Below are 23,281 nucleotides of genomic sequence, written 5' to 3' on the forward strand. Positions count from 1 at the left end.
GAGACTGCTTGGGATTCTCTCTCTCTTTTCTCTCTCTCTGCCTCTCCCCCCCCCCCACCCCCCAGCTGCATGCTCTCTCTCTCTCTCAAAATAAATAAACAAACATTAAAAATAACATCCCTGTCCTCATAGAATATTGACTTCTTCAGAGGGCAGATGGGCACCTAATCACAAAGAATTGATTGTACCAAAAGCTGGAAGTTTCTCCCCACAGCAGTACTGTTTGCCATGAGGTGCCTGTAATTAACAGTAGGGCTATGAATGGACACATTTTTTGCTTTTGGTGCTGTGGACAAAATATTGTTTCTGGTGAACATGACACAATTTCCAATATACGGAACAGAGGTGATTCTTTAATATAGCTTTCTCAGTAACAGCTTCATATTCTAATCATCTGGGAGGTTGTGGGGAAGAAAGCAGAAAGGATGCGAAGGAAGAGATGGGGGTGGGTGAAGGAAAAGAAGGAAAAATTGTCTAGCCCTGAAACCTAGCCTGATAAACCCAGAATCAATAGAAGTGAGCCCAGCCATCAGTAATAAATAAAATATCCCGAGAGGAATGTAATGAGCTGCCGTGGTCGAAAACCACACCTGGGCAATGATCCAGGGCACTGCTTCTCAAGCCTTACTGGGAATAAGAATCATCTGGATAGCTTGCTAAAACAGATCAATGAAGCCCAGCCCCAAAGATTCATGCATCTCAGCTCCAGAGATCCATCTAGGATGGAGCTTAAGATTTTGCATTTCTAACCAGTCCCAAGATGATTCTGTGGTGTCCATCTGTGAAGTACACTTTGAGTACCAGTGCTCTAGAATACGGTACCAAAGGCTACCTGATAATTGGCAGAGAAGTGAGTCATCTGGGAGTCGTTGCTTAGTAAATAGTCTATGGACGGACAGCATCAGCACCTCCTGGGATCTTCTAGAAATGCCAAATCTCAGACTCTGATGAATCAGAACGTGTATGTTAATACGATCGGCAGGCGATAGGCATGTTTGTAAAAGTTGGAGAAGTACTGATCTAATCCTCAATTTTGGCCACACACTGGAATCTCTTGAGTACTTTCAAAATTTAACAAGGTTGGGACTCCCTGCAGGATGCTTTGTGGACAGTAGATTTTAGAAATTGCTGGCATGACTCTTCTATGTAGCAAAGTATGAGAAGCACAATTCTAGGGGACATGATTTGAGGTGATGTTGTGCAAATTTATCCATAAACCTTTTTTTAATGTTTATTTTTGAGAGAGAGAGAAAGAGAGAGAAAGCATGAGTGGGGATGGACAGAGAGAGAAGGAGACACAGAATCCAAAGCAGACTCCAGACTCTGAGCTGTCAGCACAAAGACCAATGCGGGGCTCGAACTCACAGGCCGTGAGATCATGACCTGAGCCGAAGTCAGATGCTCAACAGACTGAGCCACCCAGGTGCCCCCTGCATAAACTTCCTCCTCTTCCAATCTCCTAGTCTGTCACATTGCCTGACATTCTACTAATAGGTATTCACTTATACATCTTAATAAGAATCCCCTCCTATGCAAATGGCCAGAGGAGAATGGACATTGTTTTATCATGCATTCTACTATCAACATAATTAATCAGACTCTGAGATCATAAAGTTGGAAACAAGTCTTAGTGGCAGTTGGGAAAATAGAAGAGATGATATGGAATATGGGGTTACTTCTTGTCATGAGCTGAGATGGATGGAAACTTGCAGCTTTGACGATGTGGAGCGTGATTATTTCTGGTTCAACCCTCAAGTAGAGTGCCCACAGAACACGGAGTGGCTGGACGAGGGGCTAAATGGTGGGGATAGACTGGATTTCTTTTAAGAAATGAACATGAAAAGAATTTGAGGAATTATAAAATTGTAATAAATCACACTGCAATTGGATCTGTGGCGGAAGATGTAAGTGATTGATGAAGCAGCCATGAGAAGCTATTACAGGAGACTATATTATCACAAGTATACTTTTTTTGTGTAAGCTTGCCGAGTTCCAGAACCTTGTTTTACATATGTCAAGTGCCCAATGACATTTTAGCTATTGATAACCCCAGTAAGTGTTAACCACAAACACTTGTTCCCTATTTAAACTAGATTAATTTCAGAGGTATGACTGAATGCATGAACGTGGCAAACACCCATGCCATAAACGTTTTATATACGCAGGTCTAAGACGGCTGGATTTTTTCTTAATGCCTCCAGCATATTTCAGACCCATGCTGAGTCATTTAATTGGAATTAGGTGCATATTGAAGGAAGAAAAGTGTCGTTTCTTCTTATTTAGTGACTCATCTGTATGAGGCAGAAGCCAAGTGGTGATTGAGGACCACTGGGGGTCACATAGCTAAATTGAAGAGTCTAGGTTCTCACTATTCACCCCTGCCGCTCGTCCACGATGCATACAATGTCAGGGATCACTCCTGAAGTTGAAAACTGTATGGGCTTTTCTTCGAAAGATTCTCACAAATTGTGTTTCTTGGTGAATGAATACCAACAGCAACGAAGTCAACTAATTTAAACTATTGCTTTTATTATAATTACACGGGAGCACAAATAAATAAGCACAAAAGTATTGTAAAATATTGCCAATGCACTAAAGAAAACAAATTGTTTCCCAACAACATCTGGTTACTTCAGTAGTATCAAAGTACATTTATAATTACATGTTACCTAAAAAAATCAAGTACAAAAATTAAGAGAAATTAAAACATCAGTGTTTATATTAATATGCATATAGAAATGGCTAACAACACATGAATAGAGAAATCTGTTAGCTAATGTTTATTTGCACAATTTTTCAGGCACATACCTGACATTTTTAATGAGTTATGAAAATGTAATATGACATTCAGCTTCTTCGATACGGTAAACACGTTATGTTGAAATGGATGTTTAATGGTTTCTTTTAAAAACCCTGTCTTTTAAAAATGTCGTGCCATTATCCACTAAAAAACAATATTTTATATCATCTCTCAATAGCTATTTGTTTTAGTTTCTTGAAAAGAGCAAAAAAGTAAACATACAATTGCTAAATACGTAAACACATTTTTAGTGCAAGATAACAAGACCTGTGACTTTACTGTGCTTTGCTTTTTATAATCACAGTGCACTTTATGCCAATTGCTACACTATAAATGTTAACTCAAGGAGTTCCAAACAAAAGAAGTGCATACTAAACATTTTCATATATATTATATACAGTATGTATACTGTATGTGGGTGTATACATGTGTAAATGTAGATGTTTTTAGGGTGGGCGAACCCAGTCACATTTGGGGACAATTGAACACTTCGAAAAGATCTTCATACGTACTTGGTTGCGATACATCCAGCAATGTTTCTGTAAAGGTGTTTCCCCTTAAATTTGAAACTGTGTAATATTTAAAGGGAAATGTAATCAGATGGTTTTTTTTTTTCCAGATTACACACACTTTGCTGCAATGTAATTGACCCAAATATCAAAGGGTTTTAAATCAATCCAAACAACAAGCCACAATGTTCAAGTCCAACATGGCAAACGTGTTATCCTTTTACTGAGATACATAGACAGCAGTACATATCCTATGTGTACATATAGAGTCTTATACATAAACATTTTATACTTAGACATTAACTTTAATATGTTTTAGTATTTTTTTCGACTGTACACTTGATCTGGAAAAAAAGAGAGAATACCATATATAAACACAAAGGAGATGTCAAACATGTGATATTGTATACCTTCTTAGAAATAATTGGCTTTGTTTTGAAACTTTAAGGATTGCATAATTAAGTTCCTTGAAGGCAGGGATCATATCTTTTTGAATATTTAATTCCAAGTGCTTCACAGAATTTTTAAAAATAACTAATACGTTTCTCAACCATGAACTGCTAATAATAAATTAATAAATTGTCCACATTCTACAGTTAGCTATCAATGTTCCCATAGAGGGAAGATGTAGTAAGTTAATCTTACATATTATAGGTACCATTTTTCTTCAGTTCCATTTAAGTTTGGGATACAATGCCCTATGAATTGTTATTCCATCCTACTTGTATTCCTTTAAAAGGGTAAATTGTATCTCCCCTCAGATCACCTACTGCTTAAATCAGAGGAAAGTTTTTTTTTTTTAAATTTTATAGGTAGCCATAATGAACTTACAATCTCTTTTCTGCTTTAGTGAAGTGATTCACTTTAACATATAGTTGATATTTAAATTGTATCGTTAATGTGCATTGTTTTGATGCCTTCTGTATAGTTCATTAAAACAATAATCCAAAAAGGTTGTTTAGTTCTTTTCTTTTTCTTTCTTTCTTTACTTGATTACTAAACTTGCCCAAAGAGTCAAACCAAATGATATGTGAGGATGAGGCCAAAGCCAGAGTGCAGTAAGAAAAATGTTTCTCTATTCTCTGGAAGCATTCAACAAAACTATATGGAACCTCCGTGTCCCAAGTCCCAACATCCTGTTTTGAAAAGGGAAGTTGTATCTTGTTGCATCCAGACCATTTCTGGATATTTGAATGTGTATATTCTTTAATTTTTTTTTTCAACGTTTTTTATTTATTTTTGGGACAGAGAGAGACAGAGCATGAACGGGGGAGGGGCAGAGAGAGAGGGAGACACAGAATCGGAAACAGGCTCCAGGCTCCGAGCCATCAGCCCAGAGCCTGACGCGGGGCTCGAACTCACGGACCGCGAGATCGTGACCTGGCTGAAGTCGGACGCTTAACCGACTGCGCCACCCAGGCGCCCCAAATGTGTATATTCTTTAAAATCACAAACGTTAACCTCTTAATTTTTGCTTTCTTTCACTTTCCCGAATATTTTGTATGGGTGGACATTAACCTTCACCTAACGCAAATCAATCACCTTCATCTGAACTTGCGTCCGCAGCATAAATATGGGGGAAAGGGTAGCAGTGTTCCTGTGAGGAACTGCCATAAAACCTCAGAAGATGCTAGTTTCTGGCATCGCACAGAAATGCAGAATTTGATTTTTCCCTTACATCGGCTCTAAAGAAATTGGTCTCTTGTGTGCTAACAAGTTCTTCCTATAGAAAAGCATCTTGCTGACAGCCAATCAAGTTCTGTTTCTGTAAAATTTGCTGTGAAAAGACCATATCTCATAAGTATGAGCTCTTCCCACCCGATAACCATGCCAGGATACCGTTTGCTCTTTGGCACTGCTAAAAATATGAGCTATACCTTCCCATTGTGCTCTGTATGTGGAACGTTGACCATCTGACCAAGTTCACAGACTGAAGCATCCTGGTTGACTGCCACGAGAGAATACACTGATTTTTCTTTTTATCCTAACGACTTCTTTTTCTCCATACAAAGGAATGCTACACAAAGAGAAAATTAATTATAGAATGGTTATGGCCCTATCAGCTAAGCTGCAAGGGACAGTGGTTTGGGCACTGAATAAAAGTTACGGAGTCAAATATCAGCGAAGCCACTTTTCCAGATCGTTCAATTACTTCCCGTGGAAAGGAAGATTTGGAGATATTAAATAGAAATAGTTGCCCAAGGTCAGATTTTCAAACAAGCTGCCTTCTCAGAAAATAACTTGCTTGAAAAAAGAGTCCATGAAACCTGGCAACATCATGAGTTTGGCAGAACAAACGGGAATGTCTGAATCCAACACACGTCATTTCAGTACCTCTGTTTCCTTCTTGACAAGTGGCCAGCAGTGAGAAATCTCTTCTCCCTTATCCAGAAAGATAGGGGGAAAGATTGGCATCTGAAAAACACACTTGGATATGTTACCGAAATATAAATTTCAAAGGAATTATCCAGCCATTACCATACTGAGCCTGAATATACATATACGTACACCAAGATCGTCATCAAGATGCTGAGAATTGATGTCTTCCACCTCATTGATTGGCTTGAGTACCTGTGGTCAGAATGACCTGAATCAGGCTAACCCGGGTCCTCAGTACATTTTATGTCTATGCTGATTTTATCTTAACACATTTCCATCCCTCTTAGATTGGTACTCCGTTGATTGTTGGGTTTGAAATATAATCTCTAACTGGTGAAACACGGCAGTAGGATTTATTGAAGCCACTTAAGATCTCTCCATGATTTCCTGTACTTGTGATCCTGCTTTTTTGTTTGTTTTTTAACCACTTCAGCGATACAAGCAAAACCTAAAACCTCAGTAAGCACTGTACGTATACAGTTCTCCTGCTGAGAACTCATTCACGCAAAAACAACAGATACACATGCTCCCACTTACCCTTTTTCCTTATTCTTTCAGAATTCTAGTTGGACATCAAAATATCCATTACTTATAAAATATTAAAAAAATTATTTTATAGCATTTCAAAGGCTTGAAAGGAACGGTTACTGGTAAAGCATCACTAGGTTTTTAGCAATATAGATTACAAAAATTCCCTAACTCCTGTTATTTGGTTTTATTGAGCAGCAGCGACTCTTGCTGTCAACACCCTCACGAGGAAAACCACTATGACAATAACTTCAAACACGTACCTTTTTCTCTCAGAAATATAATACTAAATTGATTGTTAGAGAAGAATCACATACTGTCAATTTTAGGAAGCATAAATAGTAATTTAAATATTACAAAATATACGCGATAGTTTCCTTTTTATTCATCCGTGGCAATATTTATATTCAACTAACAAGTTATTCTTAAAAGATATATATGATTTGTTTAACTTAAATTTTACCACCACATAAAATTGAATGCACCCTTTCCACCCCCTCTCCCCTGCATTTCCCGCTTCTTCCTTGAAACAAAATAAAAGAAACAAGGGGTCAAAACTCTTTGGTCATGGTGTCCTAAGCAGTAAGAACGGGTGTGATGGTCATGCACAGAAGATTGCGACCCCAAAGTGTGGTGAGAACTCGTTTGAAAAAACTTAAGAAACACTAGTTTGTTAATGGGCCTTAATTTTGAGAAAGATTGGCATTTAATGTACTAAAATATGTAAATGCGTCCGTCTGAATGTTTATTTCTCATTTTCTAGGGGAAACAAACATACACGTGAAAAGTTACTTAAAAATAGTGATTGCAGTGGCTGTGAGGCCCCTGGTCCTGCTTTCTTGAAAGCAGTCATGCTATTTAGCTATTGATTCCTTATTCCTTCCATTGTCACAGTGAACCCTGGTCTCCTCCAATCAGATCAATGATGCAAGGACACATGTCCCTAAAGTCATTTCTGAAGGAAATGTTTTCTGCTGGGAAATCCAAATATATCCTAATAACTTTCTCTGGAGTCTAATGATTGCTTAGTATAAACAAGACAATATTGAAGAGAAATTCTTATAAAGCCAATGTAGCAAAAATATTGGTATTGATGTAATGTGGACGTCCAAATTAAGCATCACATTTGCATTCATTTCCTGTCAAATCCTTAGAAACTTACAAAGCAACAGATGTTCTTGACGAATATGATACTCGATTTCTACATTACTAGCACCAGATCTTATATTATGTGATTGAACATGATTTTTATAGCTGTGAGCTCTCATACAGAAGCCAAATGTGGACAGAAAAAAAATAATAACGTCTTAAATGCAAAAATTAATAATAAAAGGCATCAAGGGATTACATATAAAAGAGATAACAAACCAGTTAATACCGAAATTATATCATATAGTAAAACTCTCGATATTTCTGTAATTTATATCCGTATAATGTGTATTATTTCAGGTGTCACCCATAAACTAGTAAAATATTTACATCTTAATATCTTTTGGATTCAAAATAATCCGGGATAAATAAGTGTCTTAATTGCAAGGATACAATTAATATACATTTTACGTTGAAGTTGCCCGTGAGTAGGCACAGCTTCCCATGGGTTTTCCGGGGAAGCACTGGCATTCCATCCCGACAGAGAAGACACGTAACAGTTCTTTATCTCAAGACTGAGTCGACCTCCCTCTCCGTGTGGACCTCACGCCATCCCACGCACAGTCATATGGCGGTGTCCCAGAACACCGTTTGCTGCTTAGAGTAGGGTGGAGGGCTGTACTTCTTTGCCCCTGCATTCTTCTTCCAGCTGGGTAGGATAGGCATGCTATCCTGTTTGCAAAGGCCTTTTTCCGTTTTCTGTCTAGCTTTTATTTCCTTGCACAAGCAACGCTTTTTCTCAATCATCTCAAGCATTGTATGGTCTCCATGAAACCACTGCATGCATGCCACCTAGCAAAAAAGAAAGAGTGAATACAGAAGCAAAAAAAAAAGGAACGAAAGCAATCGTGTTGTTGTTGTTGTCGTCATTTTTTTTTTTTTTTTTTTTTTTTTTTTTGCACCGTGCTAGTCGTGGTTTTGAAAAAATGTCAGCTGTTTCTTTACCTTTGTAATTCTTACAAAGCAAAATTGACATATGGGGACTATAAATAAGTTTTGTGCTTGACTTTGTGATATAATTAAACAACTATTTGGGTGAGAAGATTTTTCTGATAAGTTTCAGGAGCTCACAGTGTAGAGATAACCCTTTCTTTTTTAAAGCTATTTGCTTTGTATTTACCCATGACTTTTATGTTGACTCCATTGTCTTCTAGGTGTCTAAGTTCAATTATTGGAACTGCTTTTCAGTGAGATCTAATATGAATATGAGATGTTTTGAAGATTTTAAAGAACATTTTTGTTCTTGAAAGAAAACTTTTTTTTATAAAAAACATACAGAATTAAGATTTTTCATAATTCTACCAAAACGACTTTGCCTATGCATCGAATGCTTGGAATTTAAATGCCCAAATAATTTTTTGCAAAGAATTTTTTCCATGCTTTTGATGCTTCAGCAAATGTCTAATTAGAATCATTGACCTGTGCCTTCACACTGACCCAGGCAATTTAGAGAAACAGATTCCTGGGGTCAGTTATGTGCCAGGAGATGGTTCAGAGCTGACTGTGTACTGATAGACATAACATATTTCTTGAAAGATGAACATTGCACCCTGGTAGGTGTATGTGGTCATGTCCTCTGGTAAATCTTCTTTAGAACAGAACTACCAAGTTGCATCTGCCATACAAGGAGAGGAATGTGATCGGGCCACCAATCCAGCATGAGGAAGCTGTGTCTAAGCACATCTACGCTTTGACTTTAAGGGTTAAAATAGCTCAGCTGGAGTCACTGTATTAGATGTTACAATTTTAGCATAAATATCAGCACCAATACTTATATAACGCTTACTCTGTACCAGATCCCATGCTACATACTCTGCGTAATTTCATTCATTCATTCCTCACCATGATGATGCTTTGAAGTAAGTGCTATTCATTAATCCATAAAGATGACTAACATGAGACTTAGAGAGATCTAGTGAAGTGCCTAAGCTTACAGAGCCAGCAGATGTCAGAGTCGGGATTGGATCCCAGGAGTTCATTCCTAACACCCTGCCCTTAACAACTACACTATACTGACTTTCAGCGTACATGTACAACTGGGAAGGATCGGGAAGATAAATGAGCACAATGTTCTCAATGTCCAGGTGAGGAAGCCACGGCTTCAAGAAACTGCACACGTTGCCCAAAGCCAGGCAGGTAAGTTTCTGGTGCGAACAAGGCAAGACTGAATTCTCATGATTCGCAATCCTTCATGGAGACAGCAGGATCTAGAGCTAGAAGACAAGAAATCAAAGCCTGGATGTATCAAACTCCTCCCTGCAATTGTACTTCCTGGTGTCTTTATCTGAATAGCTGAATGAATCCTATTTCAATTCCAGAAGTCGATATAAGGGTTAACTTGGATAATGAAGGTGAAGTCATTCTTCAAAACACTAAATCATTGCCTAAGTATTGTCACTGCCGCACTGACAAACACGTGGGAGTTTTTCATGCCTGCTCTCTGCCAAGCGTGTGTGAAGAGCTCTGTGTATGTTACCCTGAATCCTCCCAGCTACCCCGAAAGCTAGGATTTATCTACCCAGTACAAGTGAAAAAACAGAGTCTCAGAAAGTAGATCGAGAAAGTACATCTAGGTCTCAGATTACTACATGGGAGACAGACCTCTACCGAACTTGGATCTGTCTGACTCCACAGTGAACAGTCTTTCTACTACAGCAGGCTCAATCTACTGAATATTATCTAGAAATTGTAATAATAGTTACTGGCATAGGTACTACCATATCCGGGTGCTACTCAAAAAATACAAACATATTTGTGGCTTTAAGGAGGGAATAAAAAGTGTTTATCAAATAAATCCAAATCAACGGCTTGGATTTGGAGTCCAGAAGATGGCACTCGTAGATAAATACCTTGTATATTTGTACCTAATTCGATACAAAGTTCCTTGAAAGAATGAACCATGTTTCACAGCCATAGGTATTTTCCTTTTAAATGAAATTCTAGATGTTTATTAAAGAGGTTTAACCAGAAAATAGGTTTTAATCTAACCAATAGGTTTTTGCACCAGCAGAACATTGCCCAAAATGGCTTGGAATTTTTTCAAAAGATTTCTAATATTTTAGAACTTGATAACCCATGCAATAAAAATACAGTAACTCTATTTGGGTGGAAATACAAGCAAAATTTATTGAGTGACTATAAACTCTTAAAATGGAATTTATAACATAGAATTCCCAGAGGGGAAGCCCCAAATTTTATCCATTAGCAGACCCAACATGCAGAACAGAGTCATTAAGCTCTCAATAAAAGTTTTATGAACGAATAGAAGCCACCATCATTGAACAGTGTTTGTTCACCCTTGGAAAGCTCTCCAGATAATTTTCTTCTCAGTAAAATCTCACTGGGTCTTACACATTCCAATAAAACTGCAAAACCTCCAACTTCTTTAAGGTAGGATATTTACATCACTTCAACATTTGCATTGTATTTACTTCTCCCCACAAATTGGATAATATCTAATCTCGTTTAATATTTAAGAGTGCGAATCAGTACATGTCACTGAAAAATAATATTTTTCCTAAATTGCTCTAACAACAGTATCGCTAATATATTTCAGAGTTATCGTTACATTTTACGCATGTATAACGCATTACATTACCTATAAGTGTGTGTTTTCTGCCAATTAGAAGTTTATACTATATAAGTGTGTCAATTTAAGAATAATCCATTCTTTAAAAATCTAAAAAATAAGTTTAAGAATAAAGGGTTACAAAGCATGATTTTCATGTTCTTTACATTTTTGTTTTAAAATAGTTAAGTGTCCACTTGATTGATCTAATGGTTTCAAATATTAATAGAAGAAAATCAGCTCCTTTTTCTCAGACTGGCTTTTTAATATTAAACTATTTTCTTTTGGTGGCCAGATATATAGTCAATACAAATTCTGTGAGAAAGCACTTGTCAGTACATGAATGAAGGCTAGATATTTTAAAGAGAATTTAAATACACGGTATTAGAAAATAGCCAATTCAAAATTTTTTAATTTCAATATTTTAATAAGTCTGACAAAGAATGCTATAGAATCATCTCATGTTAAGTTGTTGTCAAATATTTTTTTTCTCATTTAAAATACCCAAGAAAATTATTACTGTGTTAAGATGAGATAAATACTTGTTGAATGTGATTCATTTGGTGGAAGGTAAATCTATTTTCCGAGTTTACGTTTAAATAGCATCTGTTTTTCAATATTTCTTTCTGGAGGGTGCACATTCTTTTTAATTCCCGACATTAAACTCCAATGTTACCACTATGGCAATTTACATGGCAGAAAACATGTCTAAAAATTACATTTCACTCTGATAGTAAGATGCTTCAATTTATTAGTTTGTACATAGCAAATAACATGTTAAGTATTTATAGGAGGTGTGTTAAGAATACTACCCATAAAATATTCCATGATTTGTCATGAAATTCTTCAAGACCGGTTTCAATTTAGCTGTAAAATTCCATTTCACTTCAACCTGGACTTAAAAGAACTCTTGGGTTTGATTTACAACAAGCATACATTAGGAGACAATTGTAAGACAATTGCTCAATTAATACGAATCTCGTTACATCTCTCGGACAACATGATCCGGCAGAGGTAATATTCTTGGCTAATAAGTTGAGGCAGATAAAATCCAGTGAAGTCCCTCCTCAAGGAAGGGAAACATAAATCCTCATCCCTTAAGAGCAGGCTACATACAGTGACTTCTTTCCCAAGGATACGGTATGGAAAGAAAGAGGAGGGTAACTTAACCGTGGGAAGCTCTGGCAAACACTATACAAAGCACACCAGTCATCGACAACAGGAAGTCATGTGGACTGTATGAACCCTTGGTATGATGTGATGAGAAAGGCACATTGCCTCTGAGCTCCTCCTCTCCGAAACCCGTTAATCCCAACCTAACCATGAGAAAAACACCAAACACAAAATGAGAAATACCCTATAAAATGCCAGTCCAGAAATCCTCAAAACTGTTAAGATCGGCCAAAATAAGGGAAGTCTGAGAAACCGTCGCAATCTAGAGAAGGCAAAGAGACTTGATAACTGAAATTGACTAGTGTGGTATCCTGGAAAGGATCCTGAAACAGGTACGTAAAAACTAAGAAAATCCAAGTAATGTGTGGGCTTTAAAAATACGGTTTCAATACTGATACGCAGCAGCAATATAAGACATTTTAAAAAGGGGGAAACTCGGTGTGGGGCATACAGGAACCCTCTGTGCCCTCTTTGCAGCCTCTCTGTAAATGTAAAACTATTATGAAGTTCAAAAGATATATTTTTTAAAAATCACCTGAAGAAACCACATTCATTCCAAATGCTAACTGCAGCTTACCTTGCAATGTTTTTAGACGGAAGCAACACGCTATAATGGAAAAAGTTAACTAACTTGATTGGGATCTTGATTGTTTTATCATACTGAAAAGTCATGTAGTTCTCTGAAGCTGTATGCCCTTCCTATATACATTGTATATATATTGGTACCTAATTCATATACACATAGTATATATATTTGTATATGCTTTATATATATTATGTATATTGGACATACTTCATATACACATTTCATGTATTGCCACATACATCATACTTCACATGGTTATAGGAGGCAATGAACAGAGGCAATTGGATTGGGAAATTGTAAAACCCCAGACACTGTTAATGATCTTATCTACTGATCCTTCAGTGCATGCAGAATAACATAAATGTCAAGGAATCTTTAATTTACTTCAATCATTACTTTCTCTAGGAAATAAACTAAGCACTTCCTGATATTGAGTATATTTTATCCAAAGACCAGAAGAATGATGATATGTCAATAATAAATCTCCATATATTTATTTAAAATTATTCAATTTCCAAAATATGAAAACCATAAAGAGATTTTTAAAAAATCTGAAATACGCATTTCAACGTTAGCACTTCAACACTAAAATGGATACTGGAATAAAATTAATACAGGTAGGCATAGCTCCATTGACTTGATTTTTTTGTGCCTCATGAGTTAACATGTAAAACAAGCAGTAATTTACCAAAGACTTAAAGGACCAAGCAATGTCGAGCAAGTGTCTCGTTGGCCTTGGAATTAAATGTAACCGTGACTTGTGAATAAAATTTAATTTCTTAAAACAATAGACCCCACACCAGCACTAATTTTCAGATGCTCTCAGGAAAATAAAAAATCAGTTCCATGTTTACTCACTCTGAGCCAATTTCTCCACCTCCCGTAACCCCTCTTATGGAAAATCACCATTTCCAGCACGGGGGCTGTAAACTTCAATCTGACTGAAAAAGAAGCTTAGAGTCACCAAATTTCTTTGCATGTTCTCTTTACCCTGCAGAAAATTTCCCTGGGAGAGCATGGATGGCATCGGCGGGGCAACAAGGAAGGGAAAGTGTGACTGGAGAAAGGAAAGCTAATTTTTCAGGAATTATGGGAGGCAGTGAGCCTGCTGCCTCCATGCATTCCCTTATCCATAGGTGGGTGTCCTGAGGTCAGCCAGAGCTGTTAGTGCTGTCATTGAAAGTGTTCTTCCTGTCCTTTGGAGTGAGCAAAGAGATGGAAACTCTAAAACATACATAAAAAAATAAACATGTAAGTAACTGTGGCTTTTTTACATCTAACTTCAAGGTAACCGTCAGTGGTTGGCAAAATACAACCCACTTCCCAAATACAGCCCACTGCCTATTTTTGTACAGCTCATAAGCAAGAATTTCTGTTTTGTGTGTTTAAACAGTTGAACAAAACCAAACGAAACCAAAAAAAAAAAAAAAAAAGAATGTTTTTTGACACATGAAAATTATATCGAATTCGAGTGGCAGTGTCTATGAACTTCTAATGGGCACCCGGAATGTCCATTTGTGGACGTATCATCCGTGGCTGTGTTCACATTATAAAGCAGAATTACACAGTGGTGACAGAGACCATTCGTGAGGCTCCACAAGGAAGTTATATTGCTTTCTTTCTGATATTACGAGAATTAAACATATGTATAAAATTCTCCTAACTTTAGATTTTGATGATATTATTTGTAACAATAGCATCTTTGGCCTATCTTTAGCTTTTTTAATAGTTTTTTGCTTCTATTTTTTTTTTCCCATCTTTAATTCTGATCTATTGATTGGGTGCTTCTTAAATTATTCCCTTGTCCTCCTCTCTCATTTATCAACAACTTTGACTCAGAACCTCTGCTTTATGAAAGAATTATTAGACAAGTGTATACCTAAGGCTTCTATGGGAACTGCAGATTTTACTTTGGATGCCAAAATTTCACTTAAAATTTTTTTTAATCTTTATTTTTGAAAGAGAGAGACAGAGTGTGAGTGGGGGAGGGGCACAGAGAGAGGGAGACACAGAATTCAAAGTAGGCTCTAGGCTCTGAGCTGTCAGCACAGATCCCGACGCGGGGCTCGAACTCACGAACCGTGAGATCATGACCTGAGCTAGAGTCGGATGCCCAACCGACTACACCACTCAGGCGCCCCACCAAATTTCACTTTAAAATCAGATATATTGATAAAATGAGAGCCACATCTTGGTTTCAGACCTGCTTTTGAATGCAACATCATGGGCATACACCAACTCCACCTTCTTTTTCTAGATCTGCAGATCCCCTTTATGTATAATCTCTGATCAACTACTAGGCATATGAGAAACATCACATGTTGTTATTTCAAGCCATGTAAGCTATTTGGTTTTATGTATTTGTGCTTGCTTACATGATCAATTATGTAAAACTCACTAATCAAAAAACAGCCTTACAATTCCGTGGCTTTAAAGACAAAATAGAGGGGTGCCTGGGTGGCTCAGTCCGCTGGGAGTCCAGCTTCGGCTCAGGTCGTGATCTCGTGGGATCGATCCCCGCCATCAGGCTCTGTGCTGACAGCTTGCTCAGAGCCTGCAGCCTGCTTCAGACTCTGTGTCTCCCTCTCTCTCTGCCCCTCCCCTGCTCATGCTCTGTCTCTCTCTGTCTCTCAAAAATAAATAAATGTTAAAAAAATTTTTTTAAATAAATAAATGATTTTATTCCACTTCGGTTCAGCTGAACTCAGCAATATGCCAAGTGTACAAGGTTAAAAAAAAATTATTTCCTACAGTTTTTGAACCTTAAGAGCCATCCGACCTTAAACTCAGCCCTTGATTCCATGGGAGTCACATCCTGGATGTTCTGCAGTTGAGAGCATCTTTCTCAGACTCTAAGGTCTTTGAATCCTTGGGGTCTCAAGGATTCATATCCTTTGAATGGTGAGGTCTCAGCATCCTTGGCCCTTTGGCTCAGGTTAGGTGACCAACCCATGCCCCCCAAACATCGGTATGCATTTGGCATCCCCTGAGAGCTTGTTAAAATGCACATTCGTAGTTAACATCCCCAGAGTCCGACTCTAGGTTCTGCGTGAAGCGGGGCTCAGGTAACGGCACTCAAATGATCCAAAAAGCGTTTAATTCTACTTCAGAAATGCTTCTCGAATCTGTCACCTATATTCACATTTCCAATGTCAGTTTCTTGATTCAGTTCCTGAACTATCGATATGGCGTCTACTGTTGCACGTACAGGTCACTTGTAATCCTGCAGCCACACTTCTGCCCAAGTACTCTCGGTGAGGCCCCCACAAAATCATATTACGGCTCCCCACTTCCTCCAGAAAACAGTCAATGCCCCAGACACACCACAGTGAACTTCAACATTGTCTTTTCTGGCTAATTATTTCACTCCATTGTTTACTTTGTACTCCCGTCATACAGGCTATCATAACTCACCCAACACCACAGGCACAAGAGTTGCTTCCATTCTTTAAATCAAGGTATTTCCCCATTCTGGAATTCTCTGCCTCTTTGAACCCTTATCTTTCATGTGAAATCTGATTTATGCTTTTAAAGTCCAGCCAGATGCAGCAAGAATCCAATCCATTCTGAGATCCACTGTGAACTCTGATAGCCATGCTTGCTTACTGCTGGCACAGCATTCATTCATTCATTCATTCATTCTTGAAGTCAGTAGATCTCCTAATGCTATAAATATAGTATTAATTATGAGTTTTGCACAGGATTCTGAAATTCTGGAAAACAGAAATCCTGTTTATGTTATTTTGGTAGCCCTAGAATCTTAAGTCAGTACCCTCAAAGAAGTATCATAATAAATAAAGTTTCTTTGAAATAAATTTTAAAGCGACTAACCTGAGAAGTAGATTTTCTACTTGTTTTTTCTGGTTATAAAAGTAATTTATGCCTATTTTAGCAAATATGGATTATACTAATTTAAGGGAAAAATCAATTGTGATACCACCACACAAAATGTTAAATATATTTCCTTACATATAAATCATATATACATAATTATAATCATGTATATTTGTAACCACTGTGTATGAACCTAAACATACAAATTATTTTTAACTTATGATTACACTATATATAAAACTTCATCTCCTTGTGTTTTCCTCATTATTATAGTTAGAGTTGTAGACGCTTTTTTCAAGACATGATAACAAAAACAAATTATTCATTATGAATACCTTTACTTTGGTTGGATTTCATTTTTTAAATGCTGTAAGTCACGTTTCAATACTTTATGACATTTTATTACAGAAATCCTCTCAAAAAGTAACTCCCAAGTCAAGCATCAGACCATTTTAAGGCTTTTGATGCAGATATAGCCTCCTGGTCTTCCAGAAAAATTAAACCATTTTCCATTCCCATAAGCAGTGTGGGATTCATACCCTACTAGCACGGGTTGTGTTACCAAAGACACAAGCAAGCAACAACCCAAAAACCCTATAAATGTTCTGTGTCTAGAAGAACCCTTTGATTTCAACATTTGCTATTATTAATAGTGAGTTCAATGAGATTGCATATTTCCAAAACGTTTAATAACAGAAAAGTTGATTCATACCCTTAGTTTACTCTTTTTTTTTTGATCTCTAATGAGGTGGTATTTTTACTTACTTTATATTATATATATATTATATTATATATTTACTTACTTTATATTTTTTAAACAATTTTAAACAGGTATTTACATTTTATTTATCCTAATTATTTCCAGTGTCTGACACTTTATAGTCATTTCTGTTATTACAGACAGATGTTTCTAATTTTTCCATAGTCAAATCAATTGATATGTTTCAAAATGCCTCCATTTGTTATTCTTTAAACCCCCTGTCTTTTCAATAATCTATAAATATAATGATTTATATTTTTCAAGTTTATGGCTTCAGCAAACTCTTTAAATCCTATTTTACTTAATTTATTTATACTTTTCCTCGTCACTGAAAAATATGTTGCTTAGGAAGGGAAAAATATATTTAAGGTGGAAAATGAGACAAAAGTTAAAACAATGAAGAGACAGATTTTACTTTTTAATTCTTCATGAGCTAAGAACCTACATTTATTTATTACAAGTATTTAATCAACTGTTCAAGCATATATTTGTTAATCATAATGGTTTAGTCACATTTTAAATTCTGCACTTCTGTCTTATAATGTCATTTTACAAGGTAGTAGCTGGGGTGAAACACTCAATCGTTAATATATATATATATATATATATATATATATATATATATCAATTCTACCTTAAGGAAAATAATGTCTAAGTGAAAAAATTGTTCTTCCCCTTTTCAAATTGCCCTGGTGTAACCATTATCTTCTTGAAACATAAATCTACATGCATACTCACATATACACCTAATCAGTCTTTTCCAAGGAAAAAAATTTTCATTTTTCTGCTTCAGATGATGCATATTTTGGACAAATGTAGTCTTCCAGGTTGCAATTTATTACAATGGTCTTCTTAAGTGTTTCACTTAGGAAAATATTTAACAAGTATGTCTAAAAGAATCATTATATTCCCTTAAAAGAAAATAAAAATCTGTTTTGAAGCCTGTCTAGAAGTCTATCACAAGGACATACACATCCACACAAAACACATATACATATGTACATTTCATATATATTCCTGAAGATATATACACACACATTTTATATATGTGTGTATAAAATTATGTATCATACTTTTGTGTATATATGTACTTGCATGTTTTTGCATATATATATATATATATATATATATATATATATATATCATACATCTATTATTAAATTGTTGAAAATTTCTAGGGATCTCCTGGCTATCATGTTGTTCAAAAAATATAATAATAAAAGTTTTGCTGAAGGAATATATGTGTCGATAATATCACTGAAGAGAAAAAATGGTGACTACAGCTGGTAAAATCTCATATCTTAAGATTATTGATTGAACTCAATGAATGATTTAAAACACTCTTGAATGATTTTCAGAAGTTCTAAAATAAGTTAGCAAGTTGTATTCACCTTTGGTCATGTGGCTTTGGAGCAAAGGACTGTCCCAGTCTCAGGAACAATCATAACATCAACAATGTAATAAGCAGCAACCGTGATTTCTTGTGCATAAACCCTGTTCCAGACTCTCAGCAGGCACTTAGCATATATTAATTCTTTTAAAGCTTAATCATTCTATAAGCATGTCTTATTGCTATTCTTTCAATGATAAACTGAGGCTTGAAGAGGTTGAATAGTATCTACAGCATCATATTCCTAGTAGAAGGCAGAACAAGAATTGGGATTCAAGACCTAAATACACTAATGTCAAAGTCTATGTCCTTCTCATTACACCAGATTATCCCACAGCTAATTGTGATTAAAGTGGCCCAAACTGGAAACAACATATGCGCGCGCACACACACACACACACACACACACACACACACACACACAGAGTTATCATGGTACTTTCACTTCACATAGTTAATGACATGGGAAAATGTACTAGATTAAATAAAGGTGATAAAGTTTGTTGCTGAAGGATTAAAAGGTTAGAAGATTTATAAACTATCAAAACTTTAGCGGAGAAGTGAAACTTTGACCTTATTATTTGTCATATTTGCCATTTCAGTCATCACCACCACCCTCTCATCATGTTATTGAAATCATGCACACAGTAACCGAAGTGTTTCCTCTCAGTGGGCAAGGCATCATGTGAACATTCACTTGCTTCATTTCACGCTAGCCTCACAATAACCCTGTGATCACCATTTCCAGATGAGAAACTCAAGTTCGCAAGAGGTTAAAGATCACTTAGCAGCCCCCGGAGACAGACTTCATACTGGGTGTGAAAGGGAATTAACAAGGGAGAAGAACACGATAATCTCCCTCCCTGGGTCAGACCTTCTGTCCACTGTGCATGTTCCTTGATCTAACCCACAAGAATACACTCTTAAGGCCTTGGAAAATTGTCATTTGATTATCTTTAACATCCCAGAGTTGAACTGCAAGCCTAGTTCCTCTCTTCTCTTTGCTTTATCTCCCTTTTGGCTTCCTTCTTAAAGATACGATTACTGAAACATTTAATGTAAATGGATGGGGCATCCTGATTGGAGATGTGTCCAAGTGGACACAATTTCCGTAACAATTTCAATAACAATAAGAATGACGATTTGTTACTCGCTGTATAAACATCCATCTCATCTCCCTTCCAAACCTCTTACTCACTGGTAGGACTTCCACACAAGTACGTGCTGAGCATGTATTATTACCTGCTACGGACACTGCCTCAAGCCAAGTCCCTCCCTCTGGAGATAGTTTTCTGGTTGTTTCATCAACCACACTGCAATTCATTTCAATAAACACCTTTTTTCTCCCTTTCATGGTAGCAGACAATGTAGTAATCCTTCTGCACACACATCTGCTTCTCTAGGTATATTCACAAGTATGGTGAGTTACTGGTATCTCTTGAATGAGTGGCAGGAATGTTAGCTGATTCAATGAGTTGCATTTGGACAAAAAGCCCAAGGAAAAAAGGTGCATCGTGGAGAAAGGCCAGGGATGCTAATTGCATCAAGCCATCATTTTACAAATTCTTTGCTGTAGCCAAATTTTAGAGAAGAATAAAATTTCAACATGCAGAAACGGAAGGTTTGAAACATTGCAAATGCATCACGTTTCCATATTACAAGATGACAACTAAAAGCAAAAAGCAAGTTGTCAGAATTGGGCGTTAACTTTGTATCTCTTATGAAGACGCACAAAATGCAAATTGGCAATTGTACGTAATTTAGTGCCTGTTTCCTGGTGAAAGGCTTGTCAAACATATAATGGAAACCTCTCTAGTTCATCTAGATGTGAATGACATGGTATTTGCATCTTTATACAGGTACACAGGGCATATCTACACATGTAATAAGTGGATTCTTCTGTGCAAGGATACAGAAAAATGGCTGAGACACGATGACAATATTGTATGAGAAATAATTGATTTTTGATATATTTCTCAAGCGTCTGAAATTTCCTTAAAGTTGCTGTATTAAAATGTATATAAAGTAGTGAAGGACATCTAACGTAAGCCTAAATGATATATAATGTAATATATGACATTCATATATCAAAATGCAAGACGAGGCTTTTCAGAGAAAAGCTGATTCATGTCACATATAAAAAGTATTATGTCAGGGCACGTGGGTGGCTCACTTGGTTAAGCATCCAACTTCGACTCAGGTCATGATCTCACGGTTTGTGGGTTCAAGTCCCATATCGAGTTCTGTGCTGACAGCTCAGAGCCTGGAGCCTGCTTCCGATTCTGTATCTCCCTCTCTCTGCCCCTCCCCTGCTCACACTCTGTCTCTGTCTCTTAAAAATAATTAAACATTAAAAAAACTTATGTAAAAAATTATGTTTATGTGCATAGGCAGAACCATGCATACTCTTAAAAGTATATAATATGATGTAATGTAATAGAATAATTAATAACATACTTATATTAGATAATATATAATTAATACATCAACCACAATAGAATATGTAAAATATTATATAATAATAAAATAATTTAAAATAACATAAAATATATAAATATATTATACAAAAATACATATATTATTTTTGATTCGGCTTTGTATTATTTTTGCTCATAAAGTCTTTGCCCTTGGAAAGTAAAAAGGCTATTAAAAATTGTGATACATTTTTCCCAATTAAAAAGACACAACATATTTCTCAGCAATTAAACCTAATAATGACTACAGATACAATTTCAGCTGTTAATTGATTAAACTAATTGTTTGTAATAAAGGAAAAAAAACCCTCTGAGCAGGTTTCAGAATTAATTTATGTTTTTAAATGAGCAAGAAGTTTATAAGTAGAATGCCTTAAAGAGACATTCCCTTAAGGAGCAAACAGTATTAGAAGATAAAATTCAATTACAAGAAGTGTATTGATGTTTTTCACTAAGTATATTCTCTTAATCACTTACATTAGCATTAATGTAATTTCAAGTTTAATTTCATTACAAAATATTGGCTTTTAATAGCGCATATGGACTTGACCACAGATAAATTAAGGAGAGTCACATCTCAGTAAACATTTGTTTTATCTAGAAAAAGAGAGGGAGTTTCACAAGCAAGCAGAATATCCTAGTCCTCAAGGAACAGACTTTAATAATAATCTCTGGAATAGCTTACAATCATTTTTAGTTCTTATAACTTTGAATAAAGCTGGGAAAGTACATAAAATATATTTTTTTTCTCCACCAGAAAGCATTGCCCAATATGAGCACCCCTCTGTTATAAAGGAGAAACACACTTCTGATCCCAACAATTCTGAAGCCAGCCTTGTTACTGACTATCTCCGGGCAAGTCAGTTCACTCGTATTGGCCTCAGGTTAGAAAGAACCAGAGGGCACACAGTAAAATGCAGGGCCGCATGGGGCTCATAGCTGTATTTCATATAAAGTGCACGATATCTTACATTTTTGAGCCGATGTGAAAAAAGAAAAACAGTAGATTGCATGTTAAAAGAGAGAAAGAGAGGGGAAGGGGGAGACAGGTGCCTCTAGATTTTGGGGTTCTCCTGAAAAATCAGAGAAGCCTGGCCACAGTTGGTGGAGGTGAGTTTTCTCCCCTCTCTTTACGTAGGCTTATCTCTTTCACTTCAACCCGGTCCCCGTTTTTATTCCATGCTGAAGCAAAGTGCCAGTTGCCACTTTACATGTTACTGGTAATGAAATTTTTAAGAGGAGAAAAATATTTGCTGTACTGCTGATTCTATCAAAGTGAGCAAGCATTATTAATTCCTGCCAGGCAGCTGCAGGCATCGGGGTCTGTGTCTCCCTAACTGTGCCATTTAAATAAATCTCCTTTCATTCTGTGATTCCATGTCTGGGCCACATGGACCTAAAGCTCGAGGCCTTTCATCCCACCTCCTGGCTAGCCCCGACTCCTCAAGTAATCAAAGTCAGCCTTGTAATTTTGACCATAAGTGCATTGGACTCTTCTATTTGCATTTTCTCAGAAGAGGTCGGCCAATACCTTTTAGCCAAATTCATTCAACTCTTCACGTGGTCGGTACGGAAAGGCAGGAAAAACCCATCGCCTCATATGAGAAACCCAAAATCAACCCAACAGCGAAAGGTCCCCTTGTAGCATATGATCTACCAAGCTCAAGAGACAGGTGCTTTCCCTGCTGCCTTTGCGTCTTCCACTGGCTTCTTCCTTCTCTTCTGTTTACTCACTGCCCAGAAAGACCTCCTTCAGAAGGGCTACGAATGCAACAGAGGCTCAGCTAACTGCTGTTTGGGACAGGCATGTCCTGTGGAAGATGTGCTTGACAGAGAAACGCACAAGGGTTTCCGTGCAAGGCTCAAACTGAACGTCTTGACATCTAATTTCCAGGATTAACGGCTCTTATTTGCTGGTAATACACTTCTCGTGAGGGCAGTTGGATGCAATCGGCTAACGTTTGAAAACTGGAAGGAATTTCTTATTAAATGGTAATTAAAGTGTTAACCATTGAGAAGGCCACCTAGTTTAAAAACCAAATCCATATGCACAAAGTCTCTTCTAAATCAATACTTGCAAAGCTTCTAGTGTTCATCCTGTTCATACGATCTTTCATCCTGGAAGTGACTT

The 23,281-nt window shown here is 36.7% G+C and overlaps 1 protein-coding gene across 5 annotated transcripts in view; it reads right to left on the reverse strand.

Moving 5' to 3' along the window:
- Positions 1-4,742: 4,742 nt before the first annotated feature.
- NYAP2 (neuronal tyrosine-phosphorylated phosphoinositide-3-kinase adaptor 2) overlaps positions 4,743-23,281 on the reverse strand; it is a 254,263-nt gene continuing 235,724 nt past the window's right edge. For 2 of the 5 annotated variants that reach the window (XM_078450826.2, XM_060623921.3), the window contains exon 6: positions 4,743-8,157. In XM_078450826.2, coding sequence (XP_078306952.1) covers positions 7,930-8,157 — 228 coding nt within the window. In that variant the 3' untranslated portion in view covers positions 4,743-7,929. Of the gene's footprint in view, positions 8,158-10,420; positions 13,917-23,281 lie in introns of those variants that run through there. The other 3 variants (XM_078450827.2, XM_078450829.2, XM_078450828.2) reach the window with 3 other exon arrangements.

This window comes from Panthera onca, chromosome C1, assembly GCF_046562875.1.
Source record: "Panthera onca isolate mPanOnc1 chromosome C1, mPanOnc1 haplotype 2, whole genome shotgun sequence".
Taxonomy (NCBI): Eukaryota; Metazoa; Chordata; class Mammalia; order Carnivora; family Felidae; genus Panthera; species Panthera onca.